This window comes from Cnephaeus nilssonii, assembly GCF_951640355.1.
Source record: "Cnephaeus nilssonii genome assembly, chromosome: 9".
NCBI classification, from domain to species: domain Eukaryota; kingdom Metazoa; phylum Chordata; class Mammalia; order Chiroptera; family Vespertilionidae; genus Cnephaeus; species Cnephaeus nilssonii.
In genome coordinates, this window is record NC_137080.1 from 23,453,020 (window position 1) to 23,475,079 (window position 22,060).

The 22,060-nt window shown below is 38.8% G+C and overlaps 1 protein-coding gene across 2 annotated transcripts in view; it reads left to right on the forward strand.

Moving 5' to 3' along the window:
* MYB (MYB proto-oncogene, transcription factor) overlaps positions 1-20,406 on the forward strand; it is a 34,367-nt gene extending 13,961 nt beyond the window's left edge. Inside the window, exons 9-16 of one of the 2 annotated variants that reach the window (XM_079781360.1) lie at positions 378-632; positions 1,521-1,871; positions 3,398-3,540; positions 4,766-4,880; positions 4,969-5,091; positions 5,943-6,053; positions 7,708-7,815; positions 19,843-20,406. In XM_079781360.1, the coding sequence (XP_079637486.1) occupies positions 378-632; positions 1,521-1,871; positions 3,398-3,540; positions 4,766-4,880; positions 4,969-5,091; positions 5,943-6,053; positions 7,708-7,815; positions 19,843-19,959 (1,323 nt within the window). In that variant the 3' untranslated portion in view covers positions 19,960-20,406. The remainder of the gene's footprint in view (positions 1-377; positions 633-1,520; positions 1,872-3,397; positions 3,541-4,765; positions 4,881-4,968; positions 5,092-5,942; positions 6,054-7,707; positions 7,816-19,842) is intronic. The other variant, XM_079781361.1, reaches the window with a different exon arrangement.
* The last annotated feature ends 1,654 nt before the right edge of the window (positions 20,407-22,060 follow it).

Sequence of the window (22,060 nt, forward strand, 5' to 3'; positions counted from 1 at the left end):
GTTAGAAAGAGTAGGAGAATTCTTAATTCACAGCAAACATTTATGGTCCTATTGGAAATTATGTTAATAGATTTTTAACTCCATGTGAGAGTCGTGCTTTGTAACATAGTCCCCCTGCTTGCATTTTTAACAAAAGGATGACAATTAAGGTCATCGTGTAGATGACAGACTATACCACTATTAAAAAGCAGGGTCTTGCATTGATAAAAGGAAACATCTTGACAACTGTTTTATAGGCGCAAGTTCTGGATGATGCAACTACTTTTATCTTTCCTCCAACAGCATCTGATACCTTGTGCAACTTCATTGCTAAGTTCCTTCTCCCTTTCTTCTCCCCTCTCTTTCTTTATTCCCCCGCCACCACCCCCCCTCCTTAGACACAGAACCACACATGCAGCTACCCCGGGTGGCACAGCACCACCATCGCCGACCACACCAGACCTCATGGAGACAGTGCACCTGTTTCCTGTTTGGAAGAGCACCACTCCACGCCATCTCTGCCTGTGGATCCTGGCTGCTTACCTGAAGAAAGCGCCTCTCCTGCGAGGTGCATGATCGTCCACCAAGGAGCCATTCTGGATAATGTTAAGAACCTCTTAGAATTTGCAGAAACACTTCAATTTATAGATTCTGTAAGTAGATTATTCAGGCATGTTAATGTTTTTAGAAGGGGTGTGAGGAAACCCATTTCTCAAATCATTGCCATTTTCTAGAGCAACTATCATGTAATTAACATATATTAATGTAAAGGTAAAATATTATTTTAGTGTTTGTGTGTATGGGTTTTTTTTTCCCCCAAAGATCTGATTTCATAGGCTGCCCAGATAAAAGCTAGCTTTTCACACATTTCCTTCAAAATGCATATTTTTTTTTTAAATAGTGAAGTTAATGACCTAAAAGTAGAGCTTGGTTTATGGGAATGATGTTTGAGTTACCTTTTATTTTTTAATTTGTTTCCTTCTTTGTGTTTCTCTAGAATTGTGCCTTGCTTTTGGACAGCACATTCAGAATTATGTTTGCTCAGAGCTTAAAGCAATCTTTCAATATATTTGAAGTGCTAATAAGTTCATTGGTGGTACATGGCTTTCTCCACAAAACATTGATTATTGATTACCAGTCTCATTTGGTTCACTGAGACAAACCACCTTCAGTGAAACGGACTTGGGTTCAGCCCCTCAAAAGCAGACCCTCCGTTCATTCCCACTGTTTCCCAGTGATGAAAAAGCCTTTATTGCAGTTCAGCTTCCAATCAGTCCCCATGAGACAGGGGATAAACATTGCCAAGTGTGCCATCTTTTGCTTTGGATTGCATGCAAATGCTAGAGTACCCAGAGGTCCCTGCATCGCTCATGTAGGACCAGCAGTGTATCAGAACAATTGTTAATCCCGAAGATGTTAAACAAGGGGGCCTGGCAGGTGTTTCCTTTGCATTCAGCATCTCTTTCTCAGTGCTGTTTCAGGTGATGGCACATATCATGCACACACTGTCTCAGAGTTCTGCGCCTCCTACATTTTTTCAGGATTCTTCATCATGGTGTGACCTCAGCAATTTTGAACTCTTTGAAGAAGCAGAATTTTCACCTAGCCAACAGCATGCAGGCAAAGCCCTACAGCTCCAGCAAAGAGAGGGCAATGTGACTAGACCCGCAAGAGAGCCTAGTAAACGCACGTTGAGTGAGGGTTCACTTGGCCCGCTCAAGCCTCTACCTCCTGCGAGGCACAGCACAATTCCACTGGTCATCCTTCGAACAAAGCGGCGCCAGGCCAGCCCCTTAGCCACTGGAGACTCTAGGTCCTTCATATTTGCTGACGTCAGCAGTTCAACTCCCAATCGGTCCCCTGTCAAAAGCCTGTCCTTCTCCCCCTCGCAGGTAGAGCACAGTTTCTGCGCAGCTGTTACTAATTTCCAACAGACAATCAAGCCTTAATAATCTAGAAACTAATCCTTTGGAACAAATGACTAATTATTTTTACCCTCACTGATTTCGTTCCGTTGTTGAATCTAGCTGTTGCTAAGTCATACTGCCTCCCAAAGTTCAGGCTGTCTGTACATTGACTGATGATTTTTGTCATAATTCTCTCTTTTGGGTGATTTGAAAGATGGTTAGTTGCATGCGATGTGCTATTATTTCCTCCACTACTAGAGTTTAACATTTCTATCCCTTTCTCTTCTCCCTTCCCTTCACTCCCTTCCCTTCACTTCCCTTCTGCCTCTTTGTTCACTTATGTGATTCACTGACCCAGGGGTGGAGGGAAGCAAACTATGCTTGGGTTGCAACTAGAAATTTTAAAGGTTCCATTCCATCTTTAAGTGAAAAGGTTTGGGAAGAAGATGAGGGACAAATGCTTAAGTAAAATAATTTATGTTTTAATTTCAATTTCTCAATTATGGCATATTGAGTTGTGCCATAAGATTTTATTAGCATAGTTTTTTGCCAATGGATATTCTTATTTCATATAGTATTTTTTAAAGGGATGGAAATTATAATTCTTTTCAAAAACTTGGCTTCTTAATTATTAAAATAATTGAAAATAATAGGTAATTTGGCACTTTAAAACATTTTTCCAATTATGTCTGTTGAGTGTTAAGAGCAGCTTTAAGTATGAACAAATATGATGCACTCACCAAAACAATTTATCTTGCTTTTTGCTTATATTTTCCAAATTGTGTTTTAGATAATATTCATTCTGCAAGATTTGGATAGATGTTCCAGGAAAACATCCGCATACAAAGTATATAAGTTTGGGAAACACTGATTCAAACTAAGTTAAAGATTGATTTTAATACACTGATGTGCATTGTGAATGTCCAGGAGGAGATTATGATATGTGTGTTTCCCAAATTTATTTTACCTTGGAACTGTTTGAGGAACACCTATTACTTTCCTAGAACAGTGGTTGTTGACTAATGAGTTTGCCAACCACTGTCCTAGAACATTAATGTTCTGAGAGAGACAGCTTATTATTAAAAAATGTTCCACCTAATGTAGGCCTTCTATAATAATGGCTCAATGATCATTAAAGAGAGACAAAAGAGTATAAAAGAAAAACAATCATTACTTTCCCCAAATCACTGTAACACTTTTAATCTTCATGAAGAGTGCATCTTATTTCTTTAATGGCAAATGTCATTTATTGAGAATATTTTCTTAGGATTTTGCAATTTTTCCAGCATTGGCCCTAGATTTTGTTTTTTTTGGAAATCAGACTCCAAATCTTGGTGTTCAATTAACATAAAATGATAGCCTTGTCCAACATTACATGTTATGAGCATCTTTATTATTTTATATTGTGGGTCAGTAAAACATATTTGCTTGTTATCACAGTGTGATTTTTAAATTTGGCTCAATAAAGAATGACTGTTTGATCAAAGTAATTTTTTTCTTCCCATATTTAGTTCTTAAACACTTCCAGTAATCATGAAAACTTAGACTTGGAAATGCCTTCTTTAACTGCCACCCCTCTCAGTGGTCACAAATTGACTGTTACAACACCATTTCATAGAGACCAGACTGTGAAAGCTCAAAAGGAAAATACTATGTAAGTTCTTGGTTCAAGAATAAAATTATTGATCTTATTTACTTATAGTTATTTAAGAGAATATAGTCTCCAATGTCTCAATATAGTCCCCAGTGTCTGGCATCAACACTGTGATCCATTCGAATGTTATGGATCCACTTGTATGTATTTAATCATGTATATTCCACTTGTATGTATTTAATCATGTATATTCCACATTGAATATGTGCCCTGGGCCTATTATAACTATCCAGAGGTAGGTGGTGGGAGGATAAACTAAATTAATTTTTGTAGTTTACCTCAAATTTTCCCATATATGCAGAGGTAGTTTTATATAACTTTTCCATTCAGTTTTTCTGTTTGTTCAATAAGGCCTTTTCTTCTTCACTGAAAATAACATTTTCAGCCTCCTTTTCTCTTTGATTATACACTTCAGAATAAGAATGAGAATAGTTCTTTTTAGTTCATATTTTTTAATCTTATTTTTTTCTTTTGAAATTTATATAGATTAGGACTACTTCTGACACCCCCAGTAATATTATATGATACTAGAGGCCCGGTGCACAAATTCGTGCATGGGTGGGGTCCCTTGGCCTGGCTGGCGATTGGGGCCAATGGGGAGAGGGGGGTGATGGCCAGCCACGGGAGGTTGGCCAGCTGCGGGAGGTTGACTGTGGGAGCACACTGACCACCACAGGGCAGCTCCTGCATTGAGCATCTGCCCCCTGGTGGTCAGTGCACATCACAGCAACTGGTCAACCAGTTGTTCGGTTGTTCAGTCACTTAGGCTTTTATATATATAGATTATAGGAATGATTAAGCAGTCATTTATATTCAATAAAGGCTTAACCAATTCAAAGAAATGGCAGAGAACATCAATATGAGTTATAATCAACCTTTAATCTTATTATTTCCAAGTATAATAAGCAGTTTAAAATATCAACATGTTTTCTACTGTGGGCCCTGTTTTAATAATAGGTGAAATGTATTTGTAAATAACATCAGATCTTCACAATGCTTATGATCATTATAGAAACCCAGGGGCAGGCAGTACATGTGTTTTCAGAATGATTGATGTACAAAATATCTCTTTTTAAACAATACATGTGTGATTAATCAGCATACCCAATTCCATATCAATAACAGAGTCTTTTATTCAGTAGAAAAATATTAAGTGTAATAGGGAGAGCAGTGTGAGGGACATATGTTCCTGTGTATTGAGCCAACACTTGTTTTCTTTTTAAAGTTTCAGAACTCCAGCTATCAAAAAGTCAATCCTAGAAAGCTCTCCGAGAACCCCTACACCATTTAAACATGCACTTGCAGCTCAAGAAATGAAATATGGCCCCCTGAAGATGCTAGTAAGTGTGCAAAATTCTTGGGTTAGTTGGCTTGTTAGTTCAGGCAGAACTTTTCCTCTGATGCAAACATGCCCACTCTTCCCTTCAGCCTCAGACACCATCTCATCTAGTAGAAGACCTGCAGGATGTGATAAAACAGGAATCTGATGAATCTGGAATTGTCACCGAGTTTCAAGGAAATGGACCTTTACTGAAGAAGATCAAACAAGAGGTAAGTTTGCAATCCTTTGAAAGGAATAGGCTGTGAATGCTGTTCCCTTTGTTCCTTATTGACGAGTCTGCATCATCACTGTGGAACAATACCACTTTTCCTACAAGGTTTTCATGCCAGAGGCAGTTCAGCGCTGTGGTCAGACTGCAGGCATGTGGCCTGTCATTTGGGAAGCCAAGCCACCTCTATCTACTTCATGTTTGAACAGAAAACATGCTGGAGAGGATAAAGGAATGAGAAGGAAGGAGCTTTTTACTTATTTTTGTCCCTGGCTACACAGATAGAAAGATTATTGATACATATATGTTTAATTTTCAGATGTCATGGAGAATTGAAATTAAAATAATAGTATTTTTAATTCGTGGTGTAAAAGAAAGGGAATCTAAATTGCAAGGATCAAAGCTTGAGCTTCGTAGCAAGAAACGTTTCTAACAGCTTAGATACGGTGCCTCTTGAATTTATTTTCATATAGGGATAAGTGATTAGGAGACTGGCTAGACATTTACTCTTTTTCAGCCTAATTGAGATGTAATTGACAAGTAAAGTTGTAAATTGTTTAAAGTGTACAACGTGAGGATTTGATATATGTATACATTGTGAAAGGATTCTCCCTCATTGAGTTAATTAACACATCCATCGCCTTACATATTTGCCCTTGTAGGTGAGAAAATTTCAACTCTTCTTTCTTAGCAGATTTCAATTATACAATACAGTGACATCAACTATAGTTACCATGCTATACATGAGCCTCTCTGACCCTATTCATTTTACAGAAATTTACTCTTGAGTAGAACTGTTTCCTGGTAAATTCTGGTTCTAGAAACAACAAAGCACTTCCTGTTTGCTTTTAGGTGGAATCTCCAACTGATAAAGCAGGAAACTTCTTCTGCTCCAACCACTGGGAAGGGGAGAGTCTGAATACTCAGCTGTTCACACAGGCATCACCTGTGGCAGATGTGCCTGTAAGTACACATCCAGTTGGTGCACACTGGGTTCTGTGTGTGGCACGTGGGCTACTGTGGTTTCAGCACTCCTCAATGCGTGAGCGAAATATTCTCTTGCATAGTATTTTCTTACAGTTATTAATGTTGAATATAAAGTAGAGGTTTTGTTTATATATTGGAAATAGATTCTATTCCATTGCAGACTTTGTCATTATTTGTTTTCTTAGGATTTGAAAGTCCTTGCCATTTAAAAAATCTGCTGTATGAACATATGTATTTTCCATGAAAACAGATTGTTAATTTTTAAATTTTCTTTTCATTTATTTATCTGTCTTTTAAATGTAGTATTTCCTTGTTAAGTTGTCACCTGTTTGGTTCTATGTAGCATGTGGCATAGTGTTATAGTGTCTATAGTCGATGCCCTTTATTGTACCCTATACTGGATTGCTTTGGTTACCACCATTTTTTAAAATAGATTTTATTTTTTGTAGTAGTTTTTGGCTCACAGCAAAGTTGAAGGTACAGAGATTTCCCATATTCACACTGTCCCCACACACGCACAGTCTCCCTCATTATCAACATCCCCCACTAGAGTGATACATTTGTTACAGTTATCACCTGAAGTCCATAGTTGATATCAGGGCTCACTCTTGGTGTTGTAAATTTTATGGGTTTAGATAAATTTATGACATGTATCCACCATTATAGTATCACACAGAGTAGTTTCACTAAAAATCCTTTATGCTCCACCTATTTATCCCTTCTTCCCCCTCAGCCCTTGGCAACCAACTGATCTTTTTACTGTCTCCATGGTTTTGCCTTTTCCAGAATGTCATAGAGTTGGAATCATACAATATGTAGCCTTTTTAGACTGGCTTCTTTCACTTAATAATATGTACTTTTGTTTCCTTCATGTCTTTTCATGGCTTGAAGGCTCATTTCTTTTTTTAGCACCAGTTACCACCATTTTTTAAAGTTTCTAATTTGTAAATGATTGTCCTTTATGATGAATCAAAGCTAATAACAATTGCTAATATTTTTTTCAGTATGTACAATGTGATAAGTACTATTCTAAGAGCTTTAGATACATTAACTCATTTAATTCTCTCAACATCCTGACAAGGTTGGTAACATTATTTCTATTATACCAGCTGAGAAACTGAGGCACCAGGAGGCTTAGTCACTTGCTCAAGATCATATAGCTAATAAGTGGAGTTCGAGGTTAAAACTCAGAAAGTCTAGTTTTAAATTACATACTTTTAACCATTGTATTATACTGCCACTAATTTGTACCTCTGAAATATTTTTGTGTCAATATATAAAATAAACAGTTCTTGAGCTTAATCTCACTAGTTCTTTAATCTCACTAGAGATTAGTAAAACTTTCATTTTTAAAGATGTATTTAATAATTCATTTAGCAGATGTTTTCTGAGTGCCTATGTCATGCCTAGCATTTTTTCTTATTGGTGTTGGCCGCAGTGGGATTAGGGTTAGTACATAGTTAAGTTCTCCTTTTAGCTCATTGAGAAGAGAATTTCTGGCAGATACCTGCATTTCCCCCCTCTAATGTGTATCATGTCATAGCAATCTACTCACTGTAGTGTCAGAATTGTGTTGGCTTTCATATTATCCAATTTCATTTGAATTTCAAATTATTCTCTTTCCTTTTAGAATATTCTTACAAGTTCCGTTTTAATGACGCCAGTATCAGAAGATGAAGACAATGTTCTCAAAGCTTTTACAGTTCCTAAAAACAGGTCCCTGGCAAGTCCCTTGCAGGTAATTAACATTCCAACATTGGTATCTTAAAAGTCATTCCCTAGGGGTGAGGGCTGGGCAAAACCTGTCCTTCCCCTGCCCAGGGCTGGGTGCAACAATTGAGATGGACTATCCAACCCCAATCAGGACTCCTCTCTCATGTGGGGTGAGGAGGACCCCTGTGAGCTACTGAAGTAAAGTCCACTTTGACAATCAATCAATCAGTCCATTGATCGATAATCCTTTGATAAGAGTTTTTAGACATAGAGGAGAGGTACTTTTAACAACTCTTGATATAAAAACTCTGTTGTGGCTTAGTGGTTGAGCATCAACCTTTGAACCAGGAGGTCAGAATTCGATTCCCAGTCAGGGCACATACCTGGGTTGCGGGCTTGATCCCCAGTGTGGGGCATGCAGGAGACAGCTGATCAATGATTCTTTCTCATCACTGTTTCTATCTCTCTCTCCTTCTCCCTTCCTCTCCGAAATCAATAAAAATATATGTTCAAAAAATTAAAAATTCCTTGCTGCCACTCATATGAGACATGCTGGAAATTTTTATTAGAGCAGATTCCCAATGCATGATGAGATGAAACATTTCTTACTGTGTCTGAGACTAAGATCATATATTACACATGCGTCAATATCTCCTCTGCTTTTAAAAATTCTATAAAGTTCATTGGTATAGTTTACTTTTTGTTCCAAAAGAATTTTTATGTTCCATCACTAAGCCATCAACTCAAGCCTCTATTTAGAGTTTAAATTGAGTTTGAAATGAGCTAGCTAAAAAAAAAAAAAATTACGACATATTTGACTATGAGAATAAGAAAGTCAAGTGTCAATATCATGGGGCTAACTTGTTGCTGCTGGGTTTCATCTCAAAAGAATTTCTCTTGTAACTCTGAAGTCAGTATGTGTAGTGAAATACAACAAATTCCAAATTAATCCTGCACCAGATGTAAATAAGAATGCAAATTTACTCCCCTAAATTATTTAAAGCAGTTCCCAACATTAAATAGCCCCTTGCCCAGCCACCTGCAGAGTGCTCCCCTGCATCTCCCCGAGCTACACAGAGGGGAACTTCACAAGCTTTGGAGCATATAAATAACCTGGGTTTAGAAGTGGACAGTGAGTTAAGTGTACTGGAATAGGATGTGTGCTTTGGGAGCTTGCCCTTTCTGTAAAGGGCTTTCCCATCTTTGGGGAGGCCTTCTCTCTGCAAATTGTGAGTATCTTAAAATGTCCCCCTTTTAATGATTTGTGATATTTAGCATTATTTTTCAAGTGATATAAATAATATAATGCAAGTAATACAGCTGGAAGGGCTCTAGGCACATTTTGATGCTTAATTCGATCAGATTGCTTTCCCGTGGCCTCTATCTGATCCAACAGGCATTGGTGAAAGGTGACTGTTGACCGAAGTGTGGATAGGCAGAGTTGGTGCGTGGGGGGCACCCGGGGTGGTTCCTGGGTAGGCCCCGTGTGCAGAAGATTCAGAATATCACAAAGAATTGGGAGATGACAAAGGGAACGAACTCCACCAGGGCACAAGAGGGACACAGAAGGCGGTTTAGAAGGGTGTGAAGGCAAAGGGAGCTACTTCTTAGTTTCACCTAGCGCTGGTCCTGGCTCCAGAAGGAAGATGCCTTCCTTGTTTTTCTTTCCCCTTCCCTTCCTAAATTACTTGGCCCTTGGTTTCCACAGCATAGAACTTGACTACGTGCTATTCGTACATTAAGGTAGATTAAGTTTTGCATATATTTTGTAACTTAGCTTGGGACTCAACCCACATTTATAACAGTATATAAAAAGGGCATTCTAAATTTCAAAGAGCAACTATGTAAAGTATACTTAAGTAGTTATGATTAAGGTGAAAACCCTTGGTTATTTTTCTAAAATCGAATCCTGAAAGTGTTTGGCATAACCAAATAGTGGTTAGCCAAAACCATTGGGTTGAACATGGTACTGATATAAAATATATGTTATCTAAAATTGGCAAGTAATCAGTACAGTTGGCCCTTGAACAACATGGGTTTGAACTGCTCTGGTCCACTTATATGCGGATTTTTTTCAATAAGTATATAATAGTAGGCCCTATGTATTCACAGGTTTCACACCCACAGATTCAACCAATCTTGGATCAAAAACAGTATTTTCAATCAGTGATTGGTTGAATCTATGATTGCAAAGGGCTGATTTACACTATCCTCTATAATAAAAGCCTAATATGCAAATTGTCCCCTGGGAGTTCGACCGCTCGCTACGACATGCGCTGACCACCAGGGAGCGGCGTGGAGCATAGTGGGTGTTGGTGACGCGGTGCTGGCAGTGGAGGCACTGCTGGCCCCGATGGGCCCTTATGAGAGCAGAACCACAGAGGGATTGTGGAGCAGGTAGACAGGTTATGCCAGGCCAAGGCAGGTGTGAGCAGGGCCCAATTGCCCTGCCAATCTCCCCGCAGATGGCAACCTGCAGGGGGCGGGGCTGTTGCCCAGCTCCCAGACACTGGGGGAGCTGGACGGGGGCCTGATGATTCAAGCAGAGGGGAGCACATGGGGGCCCAGGTGCTGTCCAGGGCCCAGAGGTCAGCTGGGACCTGCCCCTCCACGCCAGATGCTCACGCTTCGATCGCCAGCCAGGCCTAGGGACTGCACCCATGCATGAATTTCGTGCACCGGGCCTCTAGTTTTATATAAAGTACTTGAGCATCTGTGAATTTTGGTATCCAAGGGGGTCCTGGAACCAATTCCCCATGGGTAACAAAGGACAACTGAGTTTTGGAGAAGTCAAAAGTTATACACTGATTTTTGACTGTGCAGGGATCAGTGTTGCTAACCCTCACATTGTTAAAGGTCAACTGTATTTATAAAATATGGATTGTCCATATTTTTACATAAAGTTTTTAATGCTATTGCATTTTTTAAAAATCAATATGAAACTTTATTATCAGTATATTTATATTTTATTTCAAGAAAACATTACTTATTTTTGAAATTCAAAATTAAGTAGTAGCTCTGTTTTATTAATCTATATTTCCAGCATGTTAACAAGTCCTATCTGGAACTCTAGCAATTCTGACATCTGTATACTAAGATTAAGCCAGCAATGTACATCCATCGGTGAAGGTGGTATTTGTCAAATCTACTAAACTGAATAACTGAGACCCAAAAGTTAATTTTAGAGTCAATCTTTCTGTCTGCACTATATGGTTTACTGATTTACACTGCTCAAATTTACTTACTGTTATAATAGGTAACCAATTCATTTTAAGAAATATTTGTTAAATGAATGAATCCTACACACCAAGTATCTCCTTTGTTTTGTGACATGGAGATCTAGCTTCAGATACCATAGGAATATGTGATTTCTAAAATGCTTCAAACTTTTATGATAAACATTGAAAAATGCATCAAATAATTCTAAATATTTAAGCACATATTGCCTATACTTCATATAATCCTAGTTCAACAATATATAGGTTTTTATGCAATTTGGTAATTTTGTTTGTTTAAAACAGTGCTGTATCATATGTATCCATTAATAATTTGACCTAATGATCTCTCATGGATGGTATTATTGAACATATTGTGCCTTTGTTAAATGATGTGGCTATTTGATTTAAAAGTACTTTATATACATTTAACTCCTATAAACTTTATTTATACTTACAATAAGTCCAATATTAAGTGAGATTTTTAGCGAACTACATATTTTTTTCATAGTGCTTTTAATTAAAACAACCAAATATGACTCCTACAGTATTTTAAAATTTTGAGACTTCTAAAATAGTTGCCATTTGTAATAGTGCAGTATTACATAACTATTATCTATCCATCTAATTGTCTAAATAACTTTCCTTAGGTATAAGAATAGTTTATTGAAGACTACATAATTGTTAAATTCTGGGTTCTGTCATTTCGGTTTTAATCATCCCTGGCTTTATTAGGGCAGTAACACTTTACACAACCAATTACTGTTATTGAGGCCCAGATACCGGGCCTTAAGGTTCAGCTTTTCATGTACATATAAATGCACATGCTTATACAGAGATATGTGTAAGTACATGTGATATTTTAAAACTAGAACTGCAAGAAGCTATGAGTTTAGCATTTCATCATGATATATCTTAAACATACATTGACGTATAGAAAATATTCTATGAATTAGACTTAACAATTACTAACACTTTGCCATATATACTTCATCCATTTTTTATGAAGCATTCTAAAATTCCAGACAATGCAACATTTTATTCTCATGTATCTCTAAAAGTAAGAATATTTCCATATATACCTTAATACTATGATGATGACATTATTAACAATATTTCCCTGATATTCTAATTCCTGGGCTATATTTAAATTTCCCCATGAATCCAGAAAATAATCTTTTTATTGTTTGTTTGATCAAAATTGAAACTGTTTCACACGTTGCATTTGGTGTTTAAGTCTCTTAAATCTCTCTTAATCTTTTGACCAATGCTGTCCAATAGAACCTATGCCATGATGAAAATGTTCCATATGCTGCTGTCATGTGTGGCTAGTGTCTTTGAGGAATAGAATTTCCCATTTTATTTCATTCAATTGGCTTTAATTTAATAGCCACATATCCTTCCTTCTGAGACATGTTTGATATTTGTGTCTTTTGTGTAGCTTAAAATATGTGAGATTTTCACCTTGGACCATTCTCCTCACGTTGTGTGGGGGTAGAGAATGGAGTCTAAAAGCTCAAAAATGATCACAGTGTGGAAATAAACATTCAGCCTAGAAAGCTTGAGCTGTTCAAAAGTTACCCTGAGAGAGCCTGCGGCGTACACACACACACACACACACACACACACACACACACACACACACACTCCCTCCTCGGCAAAAGAAAAGAGGTGCCTATTTTCCTCAATATGCTTTCAATTTGCTTTACATTTTTAAATAAATACATTTTACCACCAAGCATTTCTTAAGATCGACATTTTTATTAGTAGATCTGAAACTGTACTTAAGTTATAAGCCTTCTGAACTTCTGTATTTTTCTCTTAAATTATAATTTCCTTTTATTCCTATTTAAAACCCAAGTGTAAAAGATGTATTCATATGCTTTTCACTCACTCACTTTCCTCTTTTTGGTAACCACAGAATGACAGCCTTAAATTTTAATTTCCTGACTTGGCTTGTCATGGCCTTAGTTTTCTAAAAAGTGAGTTTAAGTCAATTTCTCAAGCCATTATAATTTAAACACATTTGCACAGCATCAAAAAATCTTAAAATATTATTGCAAGCAATTAAAGCTCACTTTTTTCAGCTTCATGTGTTTTGGATTGTTCCTATTTTTATATAAATTGCTTACGATTTTTTTTAATAGGGCAAAACCTTTTTGCATGCTCGGCGTTGCTGAGGAGTGTAATAAATTACCATGCAGGCAGCAGGAACCATCCTTTTCTAACTGCATGCATGTCTTTAATTCATTAACCTCTTCAGATCAAAATGCTCTTGTCTGAAAACTAGGACCATGGCACATCCTTCACTCATCCCACAAGGTTGCTGTGAAGTTCAAGTGGACATCATAATGCTTTCAAAATGGCAGCTTACTTGTCAGTGTACATAGATGGTGTCTGTTATTAGGGAAAGGGCGTGTGCAGCCCTGTCCTTAGAAACACAGGCAAGGAGGCCTCACCAGCGACCAGTCTTCTTGCACTGTGGTGTATTATTTCCTCTAGCACACTCTGTCTCATTCCTTGTTCCACTCATGCAGAACTGTGTCAGTGGGTCACCAAAAGAAAGAGCTGATTCAACTGATTCCTGAAATAGAGGTAGTCAGATCTCATTGGTGTTATGGAAATGAAACAACTGATTTACTGGTTTTCTCTATTTTTTCTGTTACTTGTGCTGGCATGTCAACAGATATGGAAACAGGCTCTCTCCATGTGACATCGAGCTTTCCAGGCATTCTTTAGTACAGTGTGTTGTCGTATACATTCATATTCATTTGGTTCTCCTTTTGGGTCACTTTTTCCCACTTGTCCTGGCAAGAATTTTGCATAACTGTCAGTAGTATTCCAGTAACCTGCTTTTAAGATATGTTATATAATAAGCCAGTTTGGCGGGTGGGTGGGAAATGGGGGGGAAAGGGCGGATAAATGGTGATGGAAGGAGACTTGACTTTGGTTGGTGAACCCACAATGCAATATACAGATAATCTATTATAGAGTTGTACACTTGAAACCTACTTAATTTCATTAACTTATGTCACCCTAATAAATTCAACAAAAATTTAAAAAAATAAATGAATTAAGCAAGTTTGCTGGGTATAGTTTTGGGGTTGACCTGACAAAGGCTAAATGAGTAGGAAGGTATGTCAAGGTCTCCAATTCAGGGTGCCCTGCCCCAGATATTACAAGATGTGGTGATTTTCTTTGGGTTGGGTTGATAACACTATGACATTGAATCTTCCTCAGGCCAGCAAAGATAGACTGACTTTGGAGCAATTTGGCACTTGGCTTAATCTTAATAGCCTGGAACTAATATGTGACTAAGGAAAGAGCTATTCTTCCAAAAATTTGTAACACCCTAGGCCAGTGATGGGCAACCTTTTGAGCTTGGTGTGTCAAACTTCGCCAAAAAACTGAGAATAACTCGGGTAGTGTGTCACTTTGAGGAAAAAACATTATTTCTCAAATGTTTCATCCTCGGCATGCGGCGTGTCATCAGAAATGGCTACGCGTGTCAGTGCTGACACGCATGTCATAGGTTCGCCATCACTGCCCTAAGCTATGAGATGTAAACGGTTGGAAAATCTATAAAGATGTAAGGTGAAGAGACCCCTAGAGATATCTGGGACAAACTCCAAATGTAGGCAAAGTCCCTGCATATTAGCAATTGTTAACTAAGGCTTGGATGGGAAGTGGAGGCACTGGTGGATTGGGCAACTTCCTGGGCCTTCTCTCCCCTAACTTTTAGGACTCTTTAATATGAAAAGTTAACAACCCTGAAATTAGGAACAGTTCATTGTTTTGTGCATTTATGCATAGAGTGGCATTTATGCCTGAGAAAAGTCTGGAAACCATTAACCTTATCTTAGTGACAGTTCATCTCAGGTTCATCGTTGACTTTCAAGATACAACTAAATATTTCTTTGTTATCTCTTATAACTGATACATTTTAAAAGCATGCCCCTTTGGGAAGGAAATCTGACTTTTATAATTTTAGCCCAAACTATCTTCTTCAGATGGGTTAAATAGAATAATCAGATCATTCTTATTCATACTCTTGTGGACATCTTTCATACCTGCTTATCATTTAAAAGAAAAACATAATATCATCTCACAAGTTGCTTTGGTTTTTATGATTTATGCAAATTTTTTTATTAGGCCTGCAGATTGCAGAGCACATATCTTGCCAAGGCTTTGGACATCAGCAGCTATCGTGTGAAGTTGCTATTTGCACATAATGATAATAGTAGTTGTTGTTCAGCATGGTGAAAAAACTATTCATAGTCTAAGTGAAAAATGTGAAGATAATCTGACAGAAAACCACCTGCGGACATGGTCTTGTCTCCTTTTATTTCTTCTGTTTTCTACAGAGGATCTGAGTGTTTATTTAAAGTGCTTTAGCAGGTTATCTCAGTGAAAGCTCTGACAGTCTGTTTACAGTTCACTTCTGCCCAGGGGCAGTAAAGGTAGATTATAGGATAAGCAAGGTGACTTGCAGGCAAGAGGAGGAGGATGTGCGGTAGGATTATTAATGTTGAAATAAATCTGGGTAGAGTGACATGTCTGCAATAGTACCATGGGTTAGTAACTTAACAAGAATTCATGTGCACAAATCTGTAATTCTTATCAATTCTTTATTGTAAATGAAACTAAAATTTAAAGAGAGGGAATGAGGAGGATGCACAAAAATCTACATGACAGTATTAAAAAATCTTCTTCCAGCACAAAGACATTTAATCCTTGTTTGTCAAGACTATTCTGTCTGCGTGAAAAGTTGGCCCAGGGCCCCAGGGCTTCAAGTTGAGGAGGGAGAAGGAAATAGCACAAGAGGAGGCAGCTGCCATTTGGGCTGTTGGACCTGAGTGTTTCTTTTCTTACCCAAGTACTCGGCCTTCTGCTCTCCCTTTCATGCTGTAGGTGTGGGTATGTGTCCACTCTGACCAGTTTTATTCACTCATCGCTGTAACAAGTGTTTGCTTTGTGCGCTCACGGTGCAGAAAAGGAGGTGCCCGCACACTTACCTGTGGCTTATTGTTCTGCACACAGTGGCTCTTGTACACAGTGGTACTCTGTCCTGGTGTTTGCACTGGGAGAGTCAGGTGTTCCCAGTCGTCTTGTCCTTCTTAGGCCCTGAGCTTCAGGGCTTATATGCCCCTGAATTGCTCTGCTTTCTGGAATTTGAATATTTCAGTCCATTTGATTTATTTCTTGGTAAATTCCATTTTGACTTAAGAAAAGTTGACTGAAAAGTTTATCTCAAAATCCTAGTTTAAAATATATGGTACCTTCCTTATACTGATCATATTTTAAACATCTGGTCCTGGAGGAGAGCCAAATACGAATAAAGCGATAGCGTGTGGGAGATCCAGCAAGAACACAGCCACATTTCAAGTTGAAAATATATTAAACTGATAATACTTGGAATTAGATTCTCCCCCATTTTTTGAATGCGTTCTTTCAAAACTTGTATTTTTGGTTTTTGTGTGTATCTTCATGTAATTTTAGATTTACATATAAGGTATTAGTGTATTAAGATATTTCATTTTGCTACTTCTTCAGACACTAGCTTTGTAAGATCCAAGTACTTCAAAGCACTGCATAATACTTCATGGTAGGCATCCACCATAGTTAAACTGTTTGCTCTCAAATGGTAGTTATTATATGTCACACTGCTACAATGAGTACAAACGTGAGCTCAAGATTTCAAATTATAGCATTGCATTTTATTTTTTAATTGGGTTTCTTGTGTCAACTTGATGTTTCAATACTGCACTGGAAAATGTTAACACTCAAGTAACTAAAGCATGAAATTTGTATGAGAATTATCTATTTGTTCGAAACTAGAGAAACATCACCTATTCAGAACTATTTCATAGGAGGCTATAACTACCCTGATCATTTTTGTTTAGGAAAACATTAAAGTGGCTCAGTGGCAGAAGTCAACCCTGATGCCTGGCCTCTTTGTCCTGCCATCTTTGTGATCCACTTCCAGGAAAATATTGCAATTATAATCCACCTTGCTATGTCGTATAGTTCAGGTTACATGTGGAGCCTCTGAGCCTTCAGAGTAAACATGTGTAAACTTGGCCGGTGCCTTTGATGGTGGTGGTGGAGATGGGTGGCAGATTGGGCAGAAGTGAGAGAACCCAGCGTGTGTCCTAGGAAAGTTTGCAAGTTAGACACATGGTGCTATAAACCTTATGTCACTGAAACTTTGTCCCAGCCACTGGGTGAGGAAACCCCATCACCACGTTCAGTCAGAATTATCATACTTCTTTGCTAAAGTCTGATAACTTCGACACCCCCAACTAAGTGCTTTTTTCTGCATTCCAAGGCCTTGCTGGCCTGACCCCACAATTGTCCACTGGTAAGAACCCTAATGGAAGCAGCTTCTTACACTCACTAGGGCCTGGGTTCACATTCTTGCTTCATCACTTCTTAGCTGGGTGACCTTGAGGATGTTCCCTAAATTCCCTCTTCCTTTTAAATTGCTGGTCTGTAAAACAGGTGCAGTGTTTCACGTGTGTTGTGTGAGAATTAAATGAGATGATCATGTAAAACACTTGGAAGCATGGGAGGTGTGTCGTAAGCACCTGTGAAGGGTCATTTAATGCACCGTATCTCTTCCTCTCACCTAGGTCCTCCCACAAAGAACGTGCAGATCTCAGCTCCCTGACTCCTTCATGCTATTTCTCCACCTGGGTTACACGCCTCTCTGTCCAATCTATCTAAATCCTGCCTATTCTTGCCCTTTCCCTAGAGCAGTGATTTTCAACTGGTGTGCTGCAGAATTTTTAAAACATGCAATACCTGACTATTTAGATACTGACCACTTTTCCCTTCAATTTTCAAATTTTAAAACAATGACACAGCCCTAGCTGGTTTGGCTAAGTGGATAGAGTACTGGCCCGTGGACTGAAGGGTGTCAGGTTCAATTCCGGTCAAGGACTCAATCCCTGGCCCTGGTCGGGGCATGTGCAAGAGGCAACCAGTTGATGTGTCTCTCTCACATCGATGTTTCTCCACCTGTGTCTCTCCCCTTCCCTTCCATTCTCTCTAAAAATCAATGAAAAATACTCTTGAGTGAGAATTAATTATAACAACAACAACAAATGACACAATAGCCATCCAGTGTGAATGAATCAAAAGTATACCTATTGTTTTGTCAAATCAGAATTTTAGTAACTAGTTGATGTGTGCCATGAGATGGAAAGCGTTGGAAATCATTGCCCTAGAGTGTTGCCCTGGCAGTTCCTGGGTGTCCCATCACCTCCTCCCCTGGGCCTGGCACCACACTCCATTCACACTGTTCTGGCTGTTTCCTGAAGGGAGCACGAGGCTCTAGAAAGCAGAGGCCTTTCTTTTCTTAATTCTTCTTCTGTCCGGTGGAAAAGAAAAATCTCTTTGATGTCAATACCAGGCATAGTTGTGCTTTTTAAAAACCATTGGTTTAGATTTGAGTTTGTGTTTCTATTTCCCTCTTTGCACTGACTGCTGGAGAGCTCAGGGCCAAAACTGAGGTTTACACTTGGCATGTGCATTGTGCTTCATGGGAAGTACAATTATTATTAATTTTTATACATTTATTTGTAACCCTGCCTTGTCCACTTTTAAAACTCTGTTATCTTGTCTTTATTTTGTGAGCATCTCAGATCCTTTTGGGAACTAAGTTGGGCACAGAGAGTACTTATTTTGGTTTGGAGCAACACGGAGGGAAGGCAGGAGCCGGGGCTGTGTGGAAGACAGACCTAGACTCAAAGCCATGCCATCACTTACCCTGGCAGTGGCCTTGGGCAAGTTATCTCCACTCTCTGAGTGTCCGTTTTCTGCCCGACTCGGGAGAGAATGAACCCCCCTCATGGGGTAGCAGTGCTGTGCAAATGAGATCATGTGTGTGAGGTGCCAGGCACTGGACCTGGGTCTGGATGCTGCGCATTCCATCTTCCAGTGTGTCTTTGAGAAGTAAGCTATCCTGAGGCAGCATGGAGGGACCTGGAGAGTATGACACTAAGCGAAATAAGCCAGTCAGAGAAAGACAAGTATCACATGATCTCACTCATCTCTAGAATCTAATGAACAAAATAAACTGAGGATCAAAATAGATCCAAAGACAGAGAAGTATGGAACAGACTGGAATCTCAGAGGGAAAGCGGGAGTGGCTGGGTGGGAAGAGATCAACCAAAGAACTTGTATGCATAATGCATAACCCATTGACACAGACAACAGGGTGGGGAAGGCCTGGAGTGGGGGATGGGGGCTAGAAAGGATCAATGGGTCATTGGGGGGGAGGGGGAGGGAATATATGTAATACTTTCAACAGTAAAGATTTAATTTAAAATAATAAATAAATACAAGTAAGCTATCCTGGTAAACAGATATTCTAAATTATTTATTTAATTGCTATTAAAAAACCATATGCCATGTTTAGTAATTGGTGATCAATTCTAGCACTTATAAGAGCTTTTTCTTTCAGAGGACTCACGCACTCACGAGTTTGCTTAATGAGTAAATAGAGCTCACCTTTGGTGTCTAGGGAATTTTTATCCCATTCTTGTCTTTGTAAAATCGCCTAAAAGACAAAAGGCACTCAAGTATGCAGATGTGGCTATATCTTAAGATACTGATTGGAGTGGATTTTTTTCTCTTAGGTATAAACAATTTCTGCTGGATTCCTGGGTGTCAGAGAGCTAAGGTTTTATCTGACCAAGGCTCCCTGGTGTCCACCACTTGCTATCTGGAGGTCAAAATTCCCTCTGCTGGCTGTGCTAGGATTGGGACTCTGTTTGTATGCTAACATATGTGCTTCCTGTCTGACCTTGCTGTTGTCCTCTTTTCCCCACCAGCCTTGTAGCGGGGCCTGGGAAGCTGCATCCTGTGGGAAGATGGAAGATCAGGTGACAGCCACCGGTCAGGCTCGGAAATATGGGAATGCCTTCTCAACCCGGACTCTGGTCATGTGAGACGTTCCCAGACAAGCATTATGGTTTTCAGAACACTTCATGTCGACTTAGGATATGTCGTTCCTCTACATGAAACTTTTCATGAAAGGGAGAAGAACCTATTTTTGTTGTGGTACAACAGTTGAGAGCGGCACCAAGTGCATTTTAGGTGGATGAAATCTTATCAGATTTCACCCAACTAAAAGGATTTTTTTAAAAAAAATAAATAACAGTCTTACCTAAATTATTAGGTAATGAATTGTAGCCAGTTGTTAATATCTTAGTGCAGATGTTTTTAAACATAAAGCGATTTACCTGTATTTTAGAGGATCCAACAGACCAGTATTTTTTCATGATGAGATTTTTGAAATTTTACCCAAAATATGGTACTCCAATATTTCACTTTTCTCAATCACTAAACACAATGCATTACTAGAAACATTGGTTTAATACCATGGGATAATTAATCGAGATTGTAAATGCTCATTTATGGTTACTAACATTGGAGGTACACTTATTGTACTAAACCATTTGATGAGTTTTTTGTTGGCTTGCTTTAAAAATTATTACTGTATGAAATAGTTTTATAAAACAAATTATATTTTTATTCAGTAATTTAATTTTGTAAATGCCAAATGAAAAGATGTGTCTTGCTGCTATGGTCTTAGCCTGTAGACATGCTGCTAGTATGAGAGGAGCAGTAGAGCTTTGGACAGAGACTTGGTGTTAGGTAATTGACTATGCACTAGTATTTCAGACTTTTTTATTTTTTATATGTATACTTTTTTTTTCCTTTTGTAATACATTGGAAAACTTATTTGGGAGACTTATGCATTTGTTTTTTGTTATTTTTGTTGTTGTTGTTAACTGTGGTTCATAAAGGTTGCACTTCTTTTTTGGGAGATCTATGTTATTGGTGTCCTACGTTTTGTTTTGAGTTCGGCCTGACTGTTCCTTAATTCAGATGTTATGTGTTTGATCAGCATTCCCCTTGGTTTTGAAGTGTCTGGTCTCAGAACTGCCACACAGAACCTGTGTTTGCAGCTGGGCCAGAGAGACTAGGGTCCGGAGCCAGTAGCTGCCTTAACAACGTTTGGTACAAGATCACTAGCACTGAACTTTTGATACGACAATGTACTTACTGCCTTGTAGTGAAATAAAGCTGTGCCCTTATTTACTTACATTTGACTTCTGTCTTACTTGGGGTTAGTGGATGTTCTTATACTTTTTTTTTTTGTTTGTTTGTTTGTTTTTTTTTGTTCTTATACTTTTAAGAAAAGGGAATGAACTCAGAATTCTTTCTTCTGCTAATTTTCGCACCATCTGAACTTCACTTGAAAAAGCCAAGAGTCATTACTTTGAAGAAAGAACAAGAAAACCAAGTTCAGTAGTTCACAAATAAGCATGTGTGCAATGACAGCTGGGAGGACTCTTGCAGTATCAGCAGAGTTCCAGCGGCATTTGAATTGGGATAATCGGAGGGGAGTTCATTTGCAAGAGTCCTGATACCACGGATGTGAGCACGGCATAGGAGGAGTGCATGCCTAAACTGGAGAACACCACCCCGTGCAGGGGGAGAGTCATAGAAAGCAAGAGGCCTTGAGAGGACCCACAACCTTTGGGACCTTACAGGGAGATCCAAGTGGAATCCCTAACTTTCTTTCCCCTACCCCTCCTGTCTCTGCCATGGGTCCTCCTCATTGACAGAACCAAGCAGAAGTTAGAGGGCAAGGGAGCACCTCGACGTAAGGCAGCCGGCCAGCCTCCTAGGGCAGAGCCAGAGGACATCTGTCGGGGCAAGGACAGAGTGTCCCCGCCAGTCATCCTGTCCAAATCCCTGTTTTACAGATGAACTTCCACTGGCTGCCATCTCTCAGCTCAGTGTTCTTTTCACTGCTTTACAATATCCCTTGCACACGGTTCCTTATAATTTCCTTTAGTCACTCTTTTCCAACTCAGACTTGGAATTCTCATATACATGATGTACTTGGTGCTCCTGGAGCCAACGATTTGTTATTCATCTTCAAGACTGTATAGTGTTCTTTGATCATATTTCTGATAGGTGATAACATGCCATGCCAGTGTTAGAAAGCTTGTAATATTCATGCACTCTCAAAGTATT